Below are 23,312 nucleotides of genomic sequence, written 5' to 3'. Positions count from 1 at the left end.
TATTATATCTTGTAAATTGAGTTGCAAGTAAACTGTTATGAGTATATAATTTATTTCAATTATTAATTCAAGTCATTTGCATTAATTGATTAGCAATTGGCTTACACTGTAGATTTGCTAATTAGAGCTGGGATAATATCGATGGCACTATCGATATATCGAACTTTTGCCTTTCTGAGCCACCATCGATAGTTTTTTAACACTATCGATGGTGCTGGGAATTTTTCACATCACTGGCGCAAGGTTGCCAACGTTAGAACGTCAGAGAGTTTGGGAATACCTTTCTGCACGGCTCTTGCTTCTCAAAATGAACAATATATCCCAGGTTCTCAGCGAGCTGCAACGATTCTCGTGGCCCGATTATGTTGCGTTTGTGGCAATGTTTCTGCTCTGTATCTTTATTGGCATGTACTTTGGTTTCATGAACAAATTCGTCTCCGAGAATGAATGAATTCAAATCGCCTTCTCCTTGGTGGCCAGCTTCATATCTGGCATTGAACTACTGGGATTGCCAACAGAAGTCTACTCGTATGGGACTCAGTATCTTTATGTGGGCTTCGGTGTCATCGGCATGGGTATCGTGATGGCAATCTCCTACTTACCAGTCTTCCACGATCTGAACATTACGTCCACCTATGAGGTAAGTAAATAATTAACATCTTTATTCAGACATATAGTATAATAATACATCTTGCAGTACTTGGAGCTCCGATTTGATCGTCGCCTGCGTATGTTTGGATCCGTAATGTTTGCCATTATGAATGTGAGTTAAATCGCGTGTCCAGGATGACCCAAGATTGTAATTTACTCTTTTAACTAGGTAGCCTACTAGGTAGGCCTGCCAATTGTGATATATGTTCCGGCTCTGGCTCTCAATCAGGTAACTGGAGTGGGAGTCCACACCATAACCCCCATTGTGTGCATAATTTGTGTGTTCTACACCAGCATGGGCTGACTTAAGGCTGTAGTCTGGACGGATGTTGTTCAGGCGGTGTCCATGCTGGGAGCCCTTTCATTAGTTGCTGTCAAAGGCAGCATGAATATTGGAGGCGCCAATGTTGTGGTGGAACGTGCTTGGCACTCCAAAAGCCTCGAGGCTCCCGAGTGAGTTTTATCAACTGGAAAGCTCCAAGCGAAAGTCTAAGGTTTTTGTTCATTTGCAGCCTGAGCTTAGATCCCACTGTGCGTCATACCTTCTGGTGTTTGTTCGTCGGCGGGATTGTATACTGGACACAAACAAATGCCGTCTCCCAGAACATGATTCCGCGCTACCTTTCACTGCCCACACTCGCCGACGCCCGCAAGGCTTTGTGCATCTTTTGTGCTGGAGTTCTGATCTTGATGGCTTTGTGTGGCTACAAAGGACTGCTCATCTATACTACCTATCAAAACTGTGATCCACTAACTACCAAGGCAAGTAAATTAAATTTAAAAAGACGTGTTCTAAATACTTAAACACAGCTGGCCAAAGCTCGGGATCAACTACTGCCGCTCCTTGTGATGGATACGCTGGGTGAACTGCCTGGCATGACGGGACTATTCATAGCTGGTGTCTTCAGTGCCGCCTTGAGCTCGCTCTCCACCTGCCTTAACTCAATGTCTGCCGTCGTTTTGGAAGACAACTCTCCAATAGTGCCACCACTTGGATCATGCGCTCCGTCGTTGTGGGCGTGGGTGCGCTTTGTGTGGCTTTAGTCTATGTGGTGGAGCACATGGGCACAGTGCTCCAGCTGACAATGAGCTTAGAATCCATAACGAATGGTCCGCTTTTTGGCATCTTTACGCTAGGCATTCTTTTGCCCTGGATCAACGACAATGTGAGTTGCAGGTCAAAAAAAATATTTATGTTATAATGAGCGCATTTTTCTAGAGCGCCATGTTGGGCGGCTGCGTTGGCGTTGTGGTTATGTCCTGGGTAAGTCTAAATGCGCAATGGGCCATTACCTCGGGTGCCATCAGCTACCGGACAAAGCCTTTAACTGTAGACCACTGCGACTATATTTTCGATGCAGCCGCTCTCGTTTCCAGTGGTAAGAAGAGATGCTCCAAGGCAGGTGCATAATTTACTGCACTGCATTTGTGTTTCAGTGATGTATTTCCATTGTACCGCATGTCCTATATGTGGTACACCAACTTGGGTGCCTCGGTTACCATTATCGTTGCCCTCATGAGCACAATTGTGTTTGGTACGAACGATCCCAACGCCATAGATTTATCGCTGATCACACCCTGCATACGAAAGTTCTTTAGGTGTAATCCATAAAAAAACAATGGTGAGTAAAATATGATGTCTATCTGTGTAGGTTTCGAACTAATGTTGCTTTTTTATCCAAGGATACTTGCAATGCTGGAATTTATCTTCAAAAAACGCTAAAAAGCGATGAGGTGGCTCTATAATTGAAAGTTATTTTTTCTTAAATTTACCGGAATAAATACATAAAAATTAAAAAAAAAATATCAAAAGTCGCTATTTTACATTTGGCGGTTCACACAACTTCATTAAAAAAAATCTATATTACAACTTGTTGCTTTTGCCTACAAATTTAGAAATTTGCTTTTATTAATATGATAAGATACAAATTAAATACGATTAACACAATGCGGTCCTAGGCATGATTTCACTTACATGCATGATTCACTTACATGATTTCACTTACATTGCATTGCAATTTTGCTTTTTATTTTGTTTTTATTTGTGCTGCACTTTGTTCAGCAGAGTGAGACGTTCGCCCTCGTCGAGATGTTCAAAGAACGTGGGAAAATGTTCGTTTTGGGTGAAGTTCGCTAAAAAATTGTGTAGATTATCCCCAATATCGCTGGAGTAGTTTGATTCCTTGAGCAGGTCCTGTAGTATTTGTTCGCCCTCCACTTCGTCTTCGTCGAATTGAAAGCAAAGATCTGATACATAGCACGGCGCATCATCATCTCCACTGACTTCACCCTCTGAGTCCGTAAGCGGGGCATCAATTTTACTTTCCTGGAAGTGCTGATACTCGGATATCAGCACCTTAAAGATCTTCACCAAGGCTGGAATGGTAACCCATTTCTGATAGTTGGATGCAACTGAGCGGGTACACACACGATTGCCACTTGGCTCCTGCCAACTCTCTCTCTCCAACTCCTTGTAGGTGATGGAGGTCAAGCGATTGTCCTGGGTAGCCACGCCATACTCGAACAGTTTGCAAAGTGCCATCGTGGTGACCTATGAGTAAATTTGCTATTCAAAATCTTATGAATATAAATATAATTTCTACTTACCTTGCGTTCGTAGGCACCAAAGGAGTTTTGGCGTGACAACCAATTGGTGAGCACAAACTGCAGAGCAGGCTCACCATTGGGTCCAGGCACAGTGGAAAGAAAGTTTAGCACCGCGTCCATTTGGGCTAAGAAGAGATGAGCGAGTATCACCACCAAATTCATAATAACCTCTAGGCACTCGAGGTTCTGCATCTTGCTTATGACGACCTTCAGTAACATGTCAACCGTTTGGCCCAGCATATTGCCCATTTTGGTAATGATGGTAATACCAAGACGTCCAATCTGCCCACCGGCAGTCATTTCTGTATTCATGGGATTCAAAAGTACTGTGGCCACTTGCATCACATAGTTGACGCCTTCACCATTCTTGTAACTGAAGATTTGCTCTGGCGAAACGTTGATAAAGCTACGCAAGCATTCGCCACCAGCCACCATAACTGTGTGATCGTCGGTATGCCTCACGCAGTTAACCACAGCAGGAAATGCTGTCTCAATCAGTGCATTGGACAATGGCGCTTCGGAGTTCTTAACAATCGTATTCAGCACATCCAAAGCAATGTCTGTCTCAATCAGTGCATTGGACAATGGCGCTTCGGAGTTCCTAACAACCGTATTCAGCACATCCAAAGCAATGTCTTGTTTCTCGCTGCATTGCTCGCTCTGCAGGGCTAGAATGCTTACTATGGTTGGTATAAACTTCTCCTGTAGTGGCCCAAGACATAGTTTCTGCTGACTTAGCGCCTTAATCATATCTTGAACATTCTTCAGCACGTATGGATCATCGGCATACTTGAGGAATGCAGCAATGGTAAGCGGCGTGATCTTTGGTTGCGCCGCGTAGGCAAAATCAGCATCAAACTTCACCATCATGGTGAGCGCTTCCATTAGCAGGGCCAATACAGAGGCCTTGCGGCCTTGCACGAGAGCCATTATGCCATCCAGAAATCCTGGAAGCTTCGATACCAGCAATGTACGTCGCTCTCCCTCAGCATTCTCGTTGGCGGAGAGAAAACCGTTTAGAGATTGTACAGCTCTGATGCGCAGTATATGCGATTTCTCTGGAGATAAGCTGCAGAGCGTAACGTCAAGAATCTCGGACAAAATCTGCGGATTGTACAAGTCCGTTTTAGAGTATGTGCTGAGCGTCCACAGCGCATGACCAACGAGATGCGGCGATTCCTGATGCACCAGCAAATTGCGCACAATCGTTAAATAGTTGAGTAAATCAAACTTTGAATCGCCCTCGAGTATAATATCGCGAAAGCCATGTACAGCATTCATACACGCTTCGTGTATCTTCCACCAGTTGGGATTGTTGGCCGCCTTCTCTGCCTCTGCCACACTAAAGTGTCGCCCCAACGCTTCCTGCAACGGCTGAATTGCTTCCACACCAAACTCATCGTTAATGGCCTGAAATGAAAGTTTGTGCAGAATTTAGAAGTTTGCCCACTGCATGAGTTTATCAATAACATTACCAGCAATACATCGCGGCCACACATGCGAACAGTTAATTCCACGCCACCGTCGTCTTCGTCGTCCACAAACTTCTCGGGATCTTCTTCCCAATCTTCGAGCTGCTCTTGACTGAGTTGTATGTAAACAATGGTGATGTAGATCAAATCAGCGAGCACATTCTTAATGGTGCCGCGAAGTTTGCTGCAGGTCACAATGCAGTTGATGAATTCCAGAATTTGTATAAGAAAGTTGGTCTGCTCGTCATCCTCTTCATTGGTTCCGCTGGCCAGCGGATTCGGTTCCGTCTGATTAACGGACACCTTGACGTAGGTTTCGGCAATCTGTGTGAGTAGCTGCCAGACAATTGGTAAGATGCGTTCCATAAACGGATTTATATACTTGGGCATTTTGTTCCCCAGATATGTAAACACTAACGCATATGTTAAAAAGGGTTGATTAAATACAAACTTTATTGATTAATTTGTAACTCACCTTCGATAATCTCGGAGCGCAGCAGGAAACTCGATCCAGCGCCGCAATTCATGCTTAGATAATGCAATAACTTATCCATGAAATTAGTGAGTATGGAATTCATCATGGAACTCTGCTCCTGTTTGTCAGTAATCAAAGTTAAAATGGACAAAAGAAGCTCTTTCAATGTGCGTATAGCTGAAACGCGCGTCTTGATTGAATAATTCTGCTCAGAGTCGAATATGCGATACACCGCCGGTATGACAACTGGTCCCAGTTCCTTGATTTGTGCCACATCGTATATGAAATCGCGTAACACTTGCATTGCTCCATGAATCGAATCTTCATTACCGCTCAGACACTTTACAATTATATCAAAGAGTTCTGCCCAGCAGTGGGGATAATCGGTGGCAGCTATTGTTGATATTGTGTGGGCCACAGAAGAGCGTATTTTCGAATTAGGATCGTAGAGCCCATTGGGTAGTATGTTGCGAATTGTACGTTTTGCTTGCTCACTGGCTACACCGCCACTTGCCTTCTCGCGGTCATCGAGATCTGTCCAGTGGTTTTCCACGTAACGTGTAAGCATAATGATTGCAATTTGACGCAGCGGAAGCTCATGAGATTGATTCATAATGATTTCCGCCAAATAAACGCCATACCCTGCAATTCCAATAAATTTAAGAACAACGCCCTAAAACTTAACTTATTGCCCACCAATTTCAGCGCATACCTTCAGTATATTGCAGCTGCTTGTTTCGCTTTTCCGCCTGTTGCAGTACAACCGTGTCAGAACTAAGCAAATTTTGCAGCTCCTCGATGATGGCTTGCTTGACCGAATCGCCGCTGCCGCGAACGACACCAACACCACTCTCTCCGCTGGACATGACAGAAGGAATATTAAGAATTACTGGCTCAAAAGGAAAGTAGAGGTGGGATAATATCGATGGCACTATCGATATATCGAAGTTTTGCCTTTGTGACTCAAGCAGAGGTATTCTTATAAAGTAAGTGTTATATGTATTTCTTTGTTAACTTCCAAATTCTTTTTTAGATTGTCAGACAATTTTTAAGTATATCAACAAATTGATTTGTTTTTCATTACCAAAATTTGATGTCCTATTTTGGCCTACTTTGGCCAATATTTTGTATATCCTCGAGCACTTCAAGTTGGACTCCGATAAAATTGAAGACATTCTATTCCAATATCAGAACATCAATCTTCTAAACTGGTCAAATTTGACAGACACCATAAGTTTTTGGGCCGAAGTGTCCAACTATGTGGATGCAGCAGGTAACAAAAGGTTTTCGGCACTAGCATCATTTGCGCTAAGCCTTTTATCGTTGCCATGGTCGAACGCAGAGGTGGAACGAGTGTTCAGTCAAATGAACAATGGCAAAACCAAGCTGCGAAATAGAATGGCCGTTGAAACACTAAATTCTATTTTACACATAAGGTATTTTATCTGTTCAACGCATATTTTATAATATTAGTAACATTAAATCATATTTGTAGATACGGACTACGCCGGGCAAACAAATGCTGCCATAATTATGAAGTCCCAGAAGATTGCTCGAAAATGATTGGAACCAATCAGAGCTACAAAAAATTCAGCAGAAGAAGAGGGCATGATTGAGGAAATTTCAGAACTTATCAAAAATACTTAATAAATAAATAAAATTAATAAAATATTGTCTTCCTAACGTAGCTTTATGTTTTGGCTATCATCCTAATTTTCTGGCGGTTTCTAGCGTTTTTCATATGTTACTTTAACTATTTTATGAGCAGAAGAATTGGCAACACTGTTTCTGAGCCACCATCGATAGTTTTTTGGCACTATCGATAGTGCTGGGCATTTTTCACATCACTGCAGTGCACTGTCTTAAGTCTAGTGAGGGATTAGCAGCCTGTACATTTTTGATGGACAGCATTGTCACCAGGCTGACAGAGTATGATGAACGTTCTTTACCGCGAGTCGGAACATTGCTAGACCCAAGATACAAAAAACAAGGCTTCCGTTCTCCTTTTAACGTTGTACAGGTCGAAAAGTTTTTGGAAAATGAGGTCACCGTCATTAACAGCTCTTGTGATTCCGTACCCCATGCAGCAGAGCCATCACCACCTTCTCAAAACCGCCAAACCCTATTCACATTTCTTCAAAAAAATATTAGTGAATTACCAACCTCGAAAAGAGCAGATGCGATTATCGATCTCAGACAGTACTTTAATTTAAAGCACTGTGAAGAAAATGTAGATCCCCTAGAATTCTGGAAGGTAAGTGTTCCAGTTTTCACTAAACATAAGGAAAAACATAAATAACATTTCTTTTATTTCAGCATAATGAATCTAATTTAAAAAAAATTAGTGCCGAAATTTCTATCTGTTCTCGTAACTTCGACTGAGTCGGAACGTATGTTCAGCAAGGCTGGACTCGTTATAAATAACCGCAGAGCTTCGCTTAAGGCGAATAATGTGGACATTTTGTTATTTTTGCAGAAAAATTCCTGGATAAAATAATTCTTTTGTTTTTTAATTTTATATCAAAAATGACCTGAATTTTTTATGACCTCTGTTGAAGTTACCTTATAATTTATGTTAATGATAAGATAGAATAATTTCGATCTTTTTTTCTCTTTTTTATTATGTATGCTTAAAAAACAAAAAACCTATGTATGGGAAAAAATGAAGTAAATATGACTATACTATCGATACTATCGAATTTTTGCTTTGAAAACATCGAAACTATCAAATGGCGCGACTATCGATATTATGCCAGCTCTATTGCTAATGCAAATTGGAGTGAATAAAGCGAGTGTATTGAGAAGCGGCCAAAATGTAGCTGTCCATGTCGCGCTTGCTCGCCACCCACCAACCAGGTGAACTCTTATAGTCTGCAGACCATTTTTTAGCCGTGTAATTTGCATGACACACCCCAAAAAGTCGCCCCGGGGGGCAACGGCGACAGGTTTGAGACAGTTTGACACATGCCCGAGTCCAGCTCCAGCTCCCGACCAGGTCCAGGTGGCTAAAGCAACTTGGCAACTGGCAGCTAACTTGGCTTTTGCCTCTTCATTTCTGGCTCATTTTTAGCGCGATGTCTGCGGTATGCTTCGTTCTCTGGCTTCCTTCCTTCTGTTCCTTCTGTTCCTTCCTTCGTCCGCTGTGGGCGCCTTTTTGCTTTTTTAATTGATTTCGCTTAAAGTCTCATAATCGTGACACTTTGGCGCCTTTTAATTTGATTTTATTGGCCCTCAACATGCCAGAGAGGCAGAGGGGGGAGAGCATGGGGCAATTGGGGGCCCCAAATGGGGCAATGGGCCAGATGAGGCAATGAGACAGGAGCTTAAGGGTTCAAGCGTTTCACGCCCAAGGGGTTCAAGAGTTGAGTTGAGTTCAGCTTTGGAGTTGAGTTCCGTTGAGTCGCGTCATTGGCGCGTTTTATGATGGCAACCTCAACGAACTTTATTATTTTGTTAAAAAAATAAAACACAACGACAACGACAAAAAAAGGGGCAACAACAACCATGCAGTCGGCATTTTTCGCATTCCTTTTTAGATATTTTATGCCTTTGCCGTTGCCTTTGCCTTTGCTTTCGCTTCGTTTTGTTTTGTTTGTTTCGCTTTATTTGTTTATTTGTTTATTTAACGCGGCTGCTTCATTTTCATTTTAATTTGCGTAATTGAGTGGCTCGTTTTAATTTCCTTTTTCTTCTTTTCTTTTCTTTTCTTTTTTTTTTTGCTCTTTCTCCCACTCCCTCATCTCAATTGTTTCCCGTCGCTTTTCTTCTTTTTTTTTTTGGTTTTGGGTTGCTTCATTTACCGGAAAATTCTTTTGTGCATTGCTCATAAATGTGTCGGCGCATGCGGCGTATACGCAACCGAGCGTCAAGTCAACGGCTTATTAAATTGTTGTGAGTGAACGGACAAAGCTGACCAAGTGACCGACCAACAGCCAAAAGGGATTTGAATTTCACTGTTTCACTGTTTCAATTTCAATTTCAATTACACTTTAGTTGTGGCTTCAATTTCCGACTCCGACTCGGACTCCGACTAAGACTTAAGGCACATTTGACAAATGCGTCGCTGTCGCAGGCCGCAAATAGTCAACGACAAATTACATTTAATTTAATTTTGTATATCGTTGAGTGTCTCCTTGTCGTTCTCCTCTCCTCTTCAGTCCTCTGCTCGCTTCGCTTCACTTGCGCTGGCTACTTGACACCGCCTCTCTCTCTCTCTCTCTCTCGCCCTTCCTCACAAGTTGGTGTCAGGTTTGTCCATGTTTTTTGGCGCACTCAAGCATTTAGCCATCCATCAGAGCAGAGTCAGCAGGGCTAGTCACACGGCCCCATCGGCTAGGCTGCGCAAAAATACGGGCTCTGGGACACATAACTGATGATAAACTTGAGCTGTCTTACTCTCTCCCCTTGCCTTTGCCCCTGGCTTAGCCCTTTCCTCAGTTGTCTGCTGCTGCTGCCCGGACATTCAATCAACGGGAGGTCGGGATGGCATTGATGGCATTCATTTATACACAACGGCCACGCTGGCAGAGGACATTTAATTTATTAAAGAATTTGTAAAGCAATAAGTTTGTAGCCCATTGGCCACGCCCTGACGCACTGCTGCCCTGCCGCCCATTCGCCAGTCGCCTTGGCAGTCTCATCCCAGTCGATAATCGTTTTCATTAAGCCAAAGCGGCGGGAGGGCAACACGGCGGCTTAATTGCTACCTCCCCCTCTCCCACCACCACTCCTCTTCTCACTCTCCATCTCAGTCAGCTCAGCGTCTTGTCGCATCAGTCAAATGGACATTCACACTAAGCGACACTTTTTAATTAAAACATAAAATGAAAGAACACGCAAATCTTTAAGCGTCTTCTTCCACCTCGACTCTCTGGCACTCATCAACTCACAGACCACAAAAATTCAATCAAATCACGGCGCATTGCTGACAAGAACATTATCCGTATTCCGTATTCCCTTCATACTCATCGCCCCCCCCCTTCCTCACCCTCTCCCACTCATCGCAGCGCTTTTCACCGTGTCGAGCAGACATCATTAGACAACGAAGAAAACATCTTGGCTGTGGCTCTGCTCGAAGGGTTAGCTTCGTCCTCGTCCTCGCTCTCTATCTCTTTCTCTTTCTCGGGTATCTCAGCTATCACATAATCCATTCAACGCAGCGCAAGATGTAATTACAATGTGCATATTTTTAGACATTGAACGCAAGACAGCCAATTCGTTAGTAATTTAAACTAGTAATAAACGAGGAAAATTCGAAAAAGAGCAAAGGAAATACATATAACTGTGTAGCATTTATTTTGAATATATTTTTTTTATTATTTGCTATTTATAGATAGATGGAAAAACATTCGGCTTATATTCTTCAACTATGATAATATTATAACTTTTATTCATCTCTTACTACGGTGCAAAATTCATAGGACAGAGGCAGTAACATATATTCAAACATTTCTGATTATATCAACAATTGTAAAGTTAAAAAAATCCACCAAGTTTTATAAAGTTGAAAGGTGACATTAATAAGAGTTTTATTTCATTTATCCTTTCATAAAAATTATTATTTTTTTTTTTTTTACAAATCATATTAATTGCTCTTATTCGCAACATTTCTTGTTTCGATCATCCAAGCGTCGCTTTATTATCGATTTCCTTTTCGATTTTGCTTTCGATTCTTATTGCAAGTATTGTGTAATGCAAAATAACTTAATTGAAGTGTTGTTTTGACCTGTTCTTTAAGACCAAGTAATCTCTCCACCTGGAATTAGAGTGTTTATTGATATTTATATTTAATGATACTTAATTTCAGTGCTGATTAGTGCGTTACGATTATAAAGTTTTAGTGTTGAATATTGCATAAAGATTACAGTAATTAACTTATTTTTGTTTATCATTCTTATAACTATTGTTCTTGTGATAAATATTTCAAATATATATTTTATGTGTATTTATATATACATTTAGTTATGTTTGTTATGAAATGAAAGTTAATTTAACACTTTTATACTATTATATAATTATATTATTATTTCAGTTGTGGTTATTAAATGATCAGTGGCTGAATTTAAGTGTTTGGATTATATTATATAAACAATTCTTGTGAAATTTCTAAAGTCTAAGGTTTATTATTTGTTATACTAATGTTATTACATGATCAGTAGTTATATTTAAATGCATTTGGGTTATTCAAAGTAGTTTATGGCTTGAAGGCTATGGATATTATTAGAACGAAAATTACGTATACGTAAAGACATTCGAAACAAAGTAATTCACACTAAGAGAATGTTTTGAATCCATTTAAGTAAACGATTTATTTTGTAACGAACTGTAAGTTTAGAAGTTGACAGACGTTCGAAAGTCTTGTAAGCTAATGACGTAAGAGTGAGAAGAGTGTTTCGCTTGGCGCATTGAGCTCAAGCGAAATGCACAACGCCGCAGCGTAATGATGGCAAACAACGTAACAATGTAAGACAGTTGACAGAATACTATTTATTGGTGGCGGACACACTCGTCGCCATTCGATTGACACTCACAACAGCACTCACATTCGCACTCACACTCATAAACACACTCAGACAGAGCGAAAGACATTCACACATTTCCAGTTGTCTGACCACAAAAATCCAATCAAATCGCAGCACATTGACTGACAAAAGGACATTAGAGCAGGTTGTCCTTCCACCTTCCGCCCCTTCCACCATCCTTTCTTCACTTTCCCCCCTCTGCCCGGTATGTTTACTCTCTGCTGTCTGCGTGGAGTTTAAAGGCCAGGGATCATTAGGCGGCATGCTTTGCTTTCACTTGAGAAAGGGTTCGTCGTCACATCGTTTGGGTTCGCTGCCTGCACTTTTGGCCAGCTCGCCTTCCCCTTCCCCTTCCCATTCCCCTTGCCCCGTCTCCCCCACTGTCCCCCTTCATCACACCTTCCTCTCCGCGCTGCTCATTTGCGTAATGCGCAAATTTAATTTACCAAAACGCAGGCTAGAAGTGAAAGCAGTATACACAACTCCATCTCCATCTCCATCTCTGACTCAGACTCAGACTTCGACTCGACTCGACTCGACTCTTTTTGGCCAGCTGTGTGGCAAAAGTCGCTTTGCCCGCAACGCATTTGTGCGGTCGGCAACTATGTAAAAGTGTGTGGCAAGTGTGGCAAGTCCAGGGGCAGCTCTCAATTTGAGCCAGAAAGCCAACGTTAATTGTGTGTATCCTCCGGCTTCAACTCCTGCTGCTGTTTCAGCTCCAGCTCCAGCTGTGTGGCAAAGTACCTCGCGCTTTTTGACGCCTCCCTCGAGCTTCGCTTTGCCGCTCATTTTAATCAATTTTTAATTTAAATTTAATAGAGTAATACGCTTGCTGGGGACACCAATGGGGCAACAGCAACGCGGGGGGTTTCCAAGAATGCAGGAATGCCCTTTATAGAGGGTGGAGCGGAGAGTGGAGAACGGAGAGCGGAGAATATAGCGAGGAAGGAAGCATCAATTGCTGCGGGGGATCTGCGAAGCTGTAGCCAGGTCAGTGACGTCTCGCACAACAGATTGTTGCTGTGATACCTCGCAACCAGCGGCATCAACATGTCCATCCATCCATCCATCCATTTGTCAGTCGGAATATGAATATCAAAATCAGTCTACAACTAGCCAAGGAATAGAATACATTAAAGTAGCAGCAATTGGTTAACCATCAGCCTTTGGCTGATTTTCAAATTTCATTTTGAATATTCAGCTCATTCGCAGTTACTGTTGTTAGCAGGTGAATCTCTGATTCTTGTCATTAAATGCGTCAAAATTATCGCAACAAATTTATTATTGAATACATTATTAAGGAATATAAAGTCATGTCGCTTGGTCACACTTTTCATCTTATTTTTCTAACTTCCTGTAAAGACATTCTGGCTAGAACAAATAGTTGAAGTAGTGAAAAATTAATAAATTGCTGTTTTGTATTTATTTCAAACTAAGAAACCAAGAGTCAAAATTATCGTTACAACCTTTTTCTTGAATACATTATTCTGAAATTTTAAATTCTGTCCTATCGTCACATTTTTTTAACTTAATTTTCTCACTTTCTAAAGACATTGTGGCTAGAATTAATAAATAAATAATAATAAATCGCTTTTGTCTTTTTATTTATTTCGAGCTCTTCAAACAATATTTTTGTTTGCCTCGTATTTTACCTGTTGACATTCCACTTTTTAGTCTCTCGCGTTGTCTTCGAGTGACCAAAAAGAAGTGCAGCATTAACTACTTTTGTGAGTGCGAAAGATCTTGGCAACTTTAACAGAAATGACTTGCAAAGTGTATCGTAAAAAGCAGATGAAACGAATATTATAGATTCGCAGGTAAATTTGTAATAAATACTGATCGAGAAAGTTCAGATCCTTGCTGCTATTGATCATCTCTTAAGAGAAATGAAATTAATTACATTGATTGCTTAAGATTTTCTTTTTTTTATGTTATATTATGTTATTTATCACTATGCAGATGAAACTACGGCTCAAGCTGTCTAGCCCCAATATACACTTACAATATGTTGTTGTTTTATTATTTATTTCATTAAATTCGAAAAAAATGTTAAAGTTTCCTAAATTGGAGTGTACTCTGTTATATTTAGAAACTTATAACTTATATACAATATAAAAATGTATAACAATATATACATAAATAGATGTTTTCCATACTAAGTTCTAAGCTAAATGTTACATTGCACAAATTGATTCCATTTGAAAAGTGTTAACTAGATAGTCACAATACATTTTTTTTTTTGTAAATATTCAATAGTTCATTTCATAAATTCTAAATATCTTTTAATTAATCTAGAACTGCAAATTTTATTTATTTGTATTTAATATTTACTATTGTATTATTGTTCTCTCTAGAGTCTTTCTTTTTCGCCAGATTTAGCTCTTTGAAATTAATATATGTATATTTATTATACTATTAATAGTATTAAATTACCAATAGTAAGTTTCCGAAATAATGATTATTATATTACTTAACAGTAGTATTTAACTATCAAAAGTACTTTTCTGAATTTCGCAATAATTTGTTATTAATCTGAAATGCAAATTTCTTTCTTTCATTTATTTATTTTTCATTTCGATTCGTCTATTTGAAAAGAGTTAACTAGAGTAGCTGTCTGGTGTTTTACAGGGTATTTAGCAGTCGTTGACACACCACTTTCACCGTGGCTGTTTGCTGTCGCCGTTGTTGTCAATTTACACGCATTCCTAGGTAGCAAAAAAAAAAGAAGAGCAGAGAAATCTGCAGAGCGTCACTAATGCGATGACGATGCCGATGTCGATGACTTGGATAAAAGGGGAAGCGACGTTTGACGGAGTCGAGGATTTGTAGCTGTAGCTGCGATTGTAGCTGTTGCTGTTGTTGTTGCTGTTGTAATGTAAATTTGCGCGTCATTTAATGTGGAAATGGCGCCTCTTGGCTTTGCCTTCGGCTTTGGCTTTGGCTTTAGCTTCAGTTCAGTTCGGTTCGGTGCGGTTCGCTGTGGGTTAAGGTGTCACGCCAGTGGCGAACGATATTCAAAAGGATTAAGTGATTTTACCAAAATTAACACACACACACGCACACATTGACACCGGAAGTGGCAGGTGTGGGAAACCGGGGGAGGAGGGAAATGAAAGTTGAGAGCTCAACAACGAGAATTGCGAGGAGGAGAAAAGCGGAAAAGGCGCCCTCGCCTTTTCATCGATTTGCCCGAGTTCGAATGTGTGTGTGTGTGTGTGTGTAGGAGTGTGACTGGGTGTGTGTGTGTGTGCTTGAGCCTCCGCCCTCCGTCCTCCGAATGGGGCGTGGCACGTGGAGCACTACGAGCGTTTGTCGTGGGCATTTTGGGTCTCCGCAAATTGCGTGTTATTTTGACCATTATGCGAGGCTTAACATAATTCAATTTATGGGCGCGACGCGCTGTCGCTGCAATGCAAAAGCGAAGCGAAAGAGAGCGAGACAGCAGTAGAGAGAGAGAGAGGGAGAGAGAGAAAGGGATAGAGTGAGGGAGCGTGAGCAAAGTGCCGGACTGTCAATTGGTTATTTATGCGCGCTTTTTAGATTTTAGCGGTTAATTAAAGCTCATTATGCCCTAATTACCGGATTAAAATGGGCTTTTGCGACTGCGCAAAATGAAAACACACCCACACACACACCCGCACACACACACACATAAAAAACGGCGAGAAAAACGTAACGTAACGAAACGAAACGAAACGCAACGCAATGAAAAACAAGTGGATGAGTCAACTGAAGTGCCAACTCAACTGGAGGGAAAGGGGAGTGCTTTTTAATGGCTTGCAATTAGTTGCAAATTAGATGGAGCTTATCTAAAGTATGTGCGGCTCCAAAAGCCTTCAAAATGCCACGCTCACAACTATGTAGTTGGCAAAGGGCAAGCAGGGAAAGTCTGCTTCTGCTTCTGCTTTAGCTTTAGCTTCAACTTCAGCTTATTATTAGGTCATTTTTGGTGAGAGCTCCCCAGGTTAAAATTAAAGCACACACACACAGCGCTAAATAACTGACCACATAAATGTTGCTATACTCGAAATATACTCTAAAATCCTACAGCAGAGTCCATTTAATTAAAAACACTTATTATCGCATCTACTTTGGTTAGTTTTCACAAATTGAGAGAATAAATTGTCATTGTATGTAGTCGATGCGAGCTTGTCTTTAAATATAAATAGCATTACTGCTGTAGTGAAAATGAATGAAATAATAAGTATTGGAAAAATAATGTGTAACTTTTTTAAAATTGATTTTAATAATTACAGAATCTACTGTCTGTACTAAACATTTTTAATAAAAGCAAAACAGTGCGAAAAATTCCAAAAATCTACCAAATTAATACAAAAATATACCGCAGTGCGAAAATATTCTACAAATATACCAAAATATACAAAAATATACCGATTTGGTATATCTAAATAGATCTTGTACCCATTCTTAATATAAGTAAAACAGTGTGAAATCATTCTAAATATAATATATATCAAATGAATATACCAAAATAAACGAAATATAAGAAATTTTATATTATATTAAAATGTATATACCAAATATACCAGATTGTCAACTCGACAGCAGCAGCCGCTTTTGACCATAGAAAATTATTTCTGAAAAACTTTTGCAATTTTTATCTAAATTTTAACATAACTTTTAGTTTTGGATTTTTCATAATTGAATTAAATTGAGTATTTAATAATAAATTCAAATCATTATTTCATACTGTAATTCATAACTTTTACAAATCATAATTTAAAACAATTCCATTAAATTGTCTCTTTGTTACAGATCATATTACGCATTTTATTGACTCTAAATCTTTTACCGTAAGTGTATTTTAGCTAATTTATCATTTCAGATAGTTTGTGAGTCTAAAAACATTCTGTTTTCTTGAAAATAGTTAATCGCTTTATAGCTATTATCATATATACTTATCAAAAATAATAATATATAGTTGATAGTAGTTGATTGTCAATATTCGTTTCCAAATAAATATAAATATAGTAAATATTTATAATGAACTTATTTTCGATATAAGCGGCACGTCCAACCCACCAAATGTACAGAGAAAGACAGTTAAGATCAAGTGTGACCATATAACAAAGTAAAAGATATTTAAAACGCAATATGGTCATATTTTTTATGGACATATTTATTACATAGCGATCAATCGTTGAGACACTCGAACGTTAATATGAAAATAAATTTGTGCAGCATTTTTATTTTATATTGTACATTGCAGATAATTGCTTCATTTAGTGTGTGATAATTGATATACTGTATATTTTCAGAAGTTTTTCTCTGTTAAATATTATGTTAATATTTGTTGGCTACATTCAAGAAAAATATAAAAGCTCCGTAAAGCATTTCAATTTCAGTTTAAGAGCTCTTATTAATTGACTTGAATTGTGAAATGAGCTCTAAATTTTGAGCCTCTGCTGTCTGCATGTCAATGTATTACAATTGAATGTGTGTGCAAGTGTGTGTGTGTGTGTGTGTGTGTGTGTGAGTTTGACATTTGTGTGCGTGTCACGCCCGCCCTCAACATCGATGTGGCTGTCAGCATCAAAGTGTCCCAGGTGGATTTTTACAGCAACTCGAAGCAGCCGCCGCAGTCAAAGTCAAGTTGCGTGTGGAGCGAATGAAGTGTGTAGAGTGGGCGAGGGGGGAAGGAGGGAGGAGGGAGAAGGGAGAGCTGGCCATTGCAGCTGTCATTTATCAGGCGAGCCAAGCGAACAAGCAGACAACGAGACAACGAGACAGAACCAGGCAATCAAGCAACACTCTTCTGCCCTCGCACCTGACAGTTAACTCTCTCCTTTTACCTCTGTTGAAGTTGTGGGTGTTTCAAGCGGGGGGGTGAAGAGGGGGGGCCTGCAACTGCATTTGTCCACTTTGATTGTCATAATTGCATTTCTTTGTGTGCGTGTGTGTGCAATGTGTCGCTGGCTGACAATGCAGCAACTCAGCCAACTCAGCCAACGAGGCAACCAGGCAGCCAACTATCCAGACAGTCACCGGGCATTCGGACAGGCAGACAGGCCGGAGTTGGTCGGTTAGCCAGCTAGTCGGTCCACAGGGCACAATGTTTGGAAGAGGTTATAGGTGGAGGGTGGAGGGGGGAGGAGGACTGCAACTGCATGCCAGTTACAATATAATGATATTAGAACAGGATAATGTATGCAAGCGTCCTAATAAGCGCACTGCACATCATTAGTTATTAATTAGTCAGCGACGAGCAGCGGAAAGGCGACAGAGCAGAGAGAGAGAAAGAGAGGGGGGAAGACGTGTGTGTGTGTGTGCTTCTGTGTGTGAAAAGCCTGTGAACACGCCTAGCATGTAAGAATGCGAGTGACGAGTGCAACCGACTTTGTAATACCCGGTAATAAAAGAAGCAAGAATGCAAATCTATCAGTTAGTTAGCATTTTCTTATTAAATTGTTGAAAATGTTGTTAATAGTTCTATAAATGAAATGCAATTAAAATTCTTATTCTATAAAATTAGTAAATATGAATAAAGTGAATTGAGTTCAACCAACGTTAATATGAATATAAATATGATGGTGTGAGTTGCGCATTGTGCGACAGGAATACAAAAGAAATGAAATGAATAACAATTAAAAATTAATGAATATTGAAATAAATATATAAATAAATCAATAAACAACAATGTAAATGAATTTCTAGCTTTATAATGTTGTCTCAAATAAAATAAATACAAAATAAATAATGATACACATAAGTATAAAAATGGGTATACAAAAAAAATAAATAATTTGATATTTTTTATAATGTTCACTTAAATGAATGATATATATTAAAATAAAAAATTCGTTAAATAAAAAACCAAATATTAAAGAATTACAAAATAAAAACATACATATATAAAAGAATAATGAAATTACTTTTTATATTTAAATTCGAAACAATAATAACAAAAAAATAAATAAGTATGTATACAAAATAATTCTTCTTTTTTATAATGTATACTTAAATTATATAAAAAATACATAAAACAATAATGGAAAAAAAAATAATAAATAAGTATGCAAGAAAATCAATTAAAATATTGTTTACATAATGCATACAAATTTCAACAAAGCAAATAAAAAAATAATGAAATAAATTAAATAAATCCATTTCTTTTTATATAATATTTGTTTTATTTAAAATCTATCTTGCTATAATAGTAAAGTTTTTTAATTTGAAATAATTATAGTATATTTGATATACAAAATGAGTAAATACTTGAATAACAAATTATACTTAAAATAAATAAAGAAAAATATAAATATAATATTAATATTAAAATGATTTCTGTTAATGTTAAATAAAAACAATATTACTGCGTCTTTAAATCTGAGAGATTTCAATTCACTGGCATTAGTATCTATAGGATCGAACAGAAGAAAGAAAGAAAGAGATACTCATTGCATTATAAAGCTCGACTCGACTGGACCGGGTATTAAAAGTGCGGTGGCATGCATCAGCTTTTGTTTGAAAGTATCGAAATGGCCTTTGGCAGCGGAAACATTTTGAATTATTAGCAACACGGAACTAATTGAAAAACTCGGTACGTTGTTAATAAGCGGCAACAATCTCATGTCACGTAATGACGTCATTCATCAATGTAACGTTACGTAATTGGAACATGTAAAAGAATCAACCCACAGAGCACAGACCACAGACCGGAGTCAAAAGATCAACTTCATGTTCTACGAACTTTTTTGAATAAAGTAAATCTAAAATAGAAAAGAAAAGAAAAGAAAAGAAAGGGGTAATTTTAATAAGAATATGCTATACATTGTTTAATAACTTATTCAAATTTAGAATGAGATAAAAATACAATTAAATAGCAATACATTAAGAAATATATTAGATGAGATTAGAACATCTATAATTATAGTATTAATGATTCCTCAAAATTTGGTTGCGATCAGATAAAATTTTAGACGTGATTTATGAAATACTTTTTTATGACAATCGAGTCTGAGCTGCCTTGGCTCGCAATGTGGTATATTTTGAACCCTATGGTATATTTTTAATGAAGTACTTTAACGATATTCCAAAAATACACTTTGGTATATTTTGGTATTTTTGTGGTATATTTTTTATTATTATTAAAAATGGCTAGCCGTTATACTTGTATTACAATCGAGCACATTCAACTTGTTTTTTTTTACCACTTTTTAAGTTTTGTATAAAATATTAATTGAGAATTTATTGTTATATATTTGGGAAAATATTTATTATCTTGTCTTAGGAGTTGCAAATTATTATGAATATATTCATCATATAAAATAAAGTGACAAATAGAAAACGTGGAATATTTTTTGGCAGTAACGTTTTTAAGTAAATATTCTTTGGCAAGTGCACATATTATTTAAGAATGTTGTTTTGCTCAGCAATAGCCGCCAGAAAAAACAATGAGACAACGTAAATGTTATGAGATTGCTCTTAATTTGTCAGCCCTTTCGATTACTTGGCTATTGTAATTCTTTAAAACCAGTTCAAACTAGCTATCAGATTTGAATTGCGAATAGTAGCAATATTACTCTGCTTAATATACAAAATATTTGAATTAATTTTAATTAATAGCTATAAACATTTTGCATGCATAGTTTATTTTGCAAGTAAGTAGCTAAGCTACTAAAAAAAGAAACGTTACAATAGATGAAATACTGGAGAGAGACTTGATGCTTACGTCGTGCGTTAAATGTTATGTAAAATGTCATAACATAGAGAGTCTCATGGCTTATTGCGCTTGAGACTTTGACCGTTGCCATAACAGATGGCGACGTCATCAACTCGCTGCGAGTTCTCTTCCTCTTCCTCTTCCTCCTCCTCCCTATCCTCCTCTGATCCGAGGACTGTTCGTTTGTCATGGTCAGTGGCTAAAAGTGCAGTGCTTTGTTTGGTGAGAGGGGGAAAGAAAGTCTGCTTTCTATGTCAAGTTATAATGACCTTTTGTCCCTGCATAATAACAGCTTAAGACAGCAGAGAGCGTGAGAGAGAGAGAGAGAGAGAGAGAGAGAGAGAGAGGAAGAGGAGAAGGACAACCCCTGCTTCGGCCTCATCTCGTGCTCAGCTGCAGCTTAAGCGCAATGTTTTCTATGAATGCAATCGCCACCACAGTGGACAACAAATCCAAATCCACAGGCGGTCCCGCCAAGCTACTGCTGATGCTGATGCTGCCAGCTCCGACCCCAACTCCAACCCTGACTCCGACTCCGAATCCAACTCCAACTCCGACTTGGACGGAGTAAATGTTCCATTTCCATTGCCATTTCCATGGTGCAACTGTCGCATATTGAAACGTTAATCGCATTGCTCCTGCTTCTTCTTGTCCAGCAGCTGGAGGCCAAAGGCCGTCATAGTTTCGCTGCACAGCTGGACGCCACTAGCCACTCCCCCTTCATCCTCCCTTCCCCCACTCTGAGCAAACAAGCATCAGCGACAACGTTTGCGATGATTACTTTTGGTGGTTGCTCACTGCGGCTAGCCTGAGCTTCAGCTTCTGCTTCTGCTTCTACTTGCCACACATACAAACATACTTGCAATGCCCCTTTGTTGTACGTGTGGCATGCGGCAACGGCGGCGGCAGCGGCGTGTGGTCAATGACATTTGCTTGAAAATCAATGCCACAACATGGCCAAAGATGCAGCGAGCACTCACTGAAAGCTCCACCACACAAGCTGTTGTACTTGCAACGTGTTGCACCTGTATGTGTGTGTGTGTGTGTGAGTGGGTGCCACAACTTTGCGGCAACTTTTGTGCTCGACTTGCTGTTGTTTATTTGTTATTATTCTCTTTTTGCCTTTCTTTTCTGGCATTGTCTTTGACGCTTGTTCAACATATTTCCAATTATAATAAATTTTGCTGCAATGCAAAATGGAGGCTTGACTTCACTTCACTTCACGTTCACGTTTTTTTTACTCTCTGTCTCGATAATTGTGTCGGTTTTTGTGCTTTTTACGAGGCGCGTTAATTGCTCTCCATAATTGCCAGGACGAGAGCCAGAGAGTTGTTCCCTCCCTTCCCCTCCCTTCCCCTCCCCTCAAGCAACCGCAGGCACAACTCGCACTGCGGAATTGACCACACTCGAAGAGAGGAGAGAAGCTGGAGGGGGCAGATTGGCAAGCAGATTGTCCAGATGAGAGCTGCAACGGAATGGAGCAGCTGCTTGAGGCGACGTCCGAAGATGACAACAACAAGCACATCGAGATAGGCGCAGTCACAACAGTTGATGCAACCAATTAGCCAGACAATTACCTGACAAATCAACTGCCCAAAGACATGATGAGGGACAGACACAGACACAGACGGAAAGAGGGTGATGGTGAGGGAGGGGGAGTTGTGATGTGTTGGCATGCGCTCATTAATGCCATGCAGATTTACTTTTGCTCTGCGCTAATGAGGCGACATGTTTCCAACTAATTTCATTTATCCCAAGTCCTCGCATCGCATCGCATCGCTTTGCTACCTTTTCTTCCTCTCTCCACCTGAGAGTTCATTCACTAGCTTTTGAATACACTTTCTACGGCTGAAGTTGATGTTATTCACAAAGTATGAAAGTGATCCCTATTCACTTTAATTCGAGTACATTTTATGTACTTTGACTGAGCTTGAAACTTGGTAGAAATTATATTCTTAGGGATTACATTTTGAATATTATATAGTAAGCAATGTGTAGTCAAGAATGCGAAGAAAACTGTAATCTACATTATATACCTATAAGTTATTATATGTACAATAAATTGATATAGTCAGAAAGAAGATCCATATTTTTCTATGACCATAAATTTGATCACCTTCGAAAAATCTATATGCTATTGAAAAATAAAAGAGAATTTGGATTTATTTATATTTGTATTTAAACATACTTAATGGTGATAAAAATTGTATTTCTTATTTGATGTGATATAAAAATTATATTAAAATTAAATGTTTAACCTTTGAATTTAATGTATATTGTATTTTTGTAATTTGACTTAATGAATTTCTTAGTTCTTAGTTCTTAGCATTTATCGATATACATATGATATAAATATTTCGTAGACATTTAGATTAATATAAGCTGCAGATAATTTAGTTCTAAAATTTTTGTCAATAACGCAATATAGAATTTATAATTCCACTTTAACAATTTATTCAGTTTTCATTGATTAATTATTTTTAATACCTCATAAATTGTATTTCATTCTGTTTGTTGAATATTTCTTTGAAATGTATTTTATTTTAATTTACTTTGAATTTAAAAATTGCTTTTCGATATTTTGAGAAAATATCTGTTTATAAATATAATATTTTAATTTTGTTTAATAATAAAATTAAGTTCAATTTTGAATATAAGATATATTCAGTATTTTAATTTTTAATTAAAATGTAAATTAATTAAATAATGTTAAATGAAATGAAAATAAAAATGTATAACAGAATAAAGATTGATAATAATTTAAATTTAAATTAAATAGCATTCTTTTTATAAAAAAAAGCAAAAATAAAGAGTTATTATACGTGATACTTACAGTTAATTTTAAACTTCATTTTAATAAATAAATAAATGTCTCTAATACGGTGTAGAATTTTGTATTTATT

The 23,312-nt window shown here is 38.5% G+C and overlaps 2 protein-coding genes and 1 pseudogene across 2 annotated transcripts; 2 read left to right on the top strand and 1 right to left on the bottom strand.

The window, feature by feature from the left end:
- Positions 1–307: 307 nt before the first annotated feature.
- On the top strand, positions 308–2,263 carry LOC132796320 (sodium-coupled monocarboxylate transporter 1-like; annotated as a pseudogene).
- A 267-nt stretch (positions 2,264–2,530) lies between these two features.
- On the bottom strand, positions 2,531–6,253 carry LOC132796539 (importin-9-like). The gene is made up of 5 exons (XM_060807742.1): positions 5,918–6,253; positions 5,206–5,847; positions 4,734–5,143; positions 3,259–4,668; positions 2,531–3,202 (listed from the first exon to the last, which is right to left on the bottom strand). Exons 1-5 carry the CDS (start codon positions 6,069–6,071, stop codon positions 2,690–2,692), a joined length of 3,129 nt encoding a protein of 1,042 aa, XP_060663725.1. The 5' UTR covers positions 6,072–6,253; the 3' UTR covers positions 2,531–2,689.
- Positions 6,131–6,860, top strand: LOC132795409 (uncharacterized). The gene is made up of 3 exons (XM_060806104.1): positions 6,131–6,152; positions 6,239–6,641; positions 6,701–6,860. The coding sequence occupies exons 1-3, from the start codon at positions 6,131–6,133 to the stop codon at positions 6,819–6,821; spliced, it is 546 nt and encodes a 181-aa protein (XP_060662087.1). The 3' UTR covers positions 6,822–6,860.
- The last annotated feature ends 16,452 nt before the right edge of the window (positions 6,861–23,312 follow it).

This window comes from Drosophila nasuta, chromosome X (genome assembly GCF_023558535.2).
Source record: "Drosophila nasuta strain 15112-1781.00 chromosome X, ASM2355853v1, whole genome shotgun sequence".
In the NCBI taxonomy this organism is placed as follows: Eukaryota; Metazoa; Arthropoda; class Insecta; order Diptera; family Drosophilidae; genus Drosophila; species Drosophila nasuta.
This window is presented reverse-complemented; position numbering and strand designations above follow the sequence as displayed.

Coding starts and splice junctions, on each gene's coding strand:
- LOC132796539 (XM_060807742.1), bottom strand. CDS start 6,071: ATGTCCAGCGGAGAGAGTGGTGTTGGTGTCGTTCGCGGCAGCGGCGAT. Junction 5,848..5,917: donor GCAGCTGCAATATACTGAAG/GTATGCGCTGAA, acceptor TTGGAATTGCAG/GGTATGGCGTTTATTTGGCG. Junction 5,144..5,205: donor GCGCTCCGAGATTATCGAAG/GTGAGTTACAAA, acceptor CATATGCGTTAG/TGTTTACATATCTGGGGAAC.
- LOC132795409 (XM_060806104.1), top strand. CDS start 6,131: ATGGCACTATCGATATATCGAA. Junction 6,153..6,238: donor GGCACTATCGATATATCGAA/GTTTTGCCTTTG, acceptor ATTCTTTTTTAG/ATTGTCAGACAATTTTTAAG. Junction 6,642..6,700: donor AATTCTATTTTACACATAAG/GTATTTTATCTG, acceptor TCATATTTGTAG/ATACGGACTACGCCGGGCAA.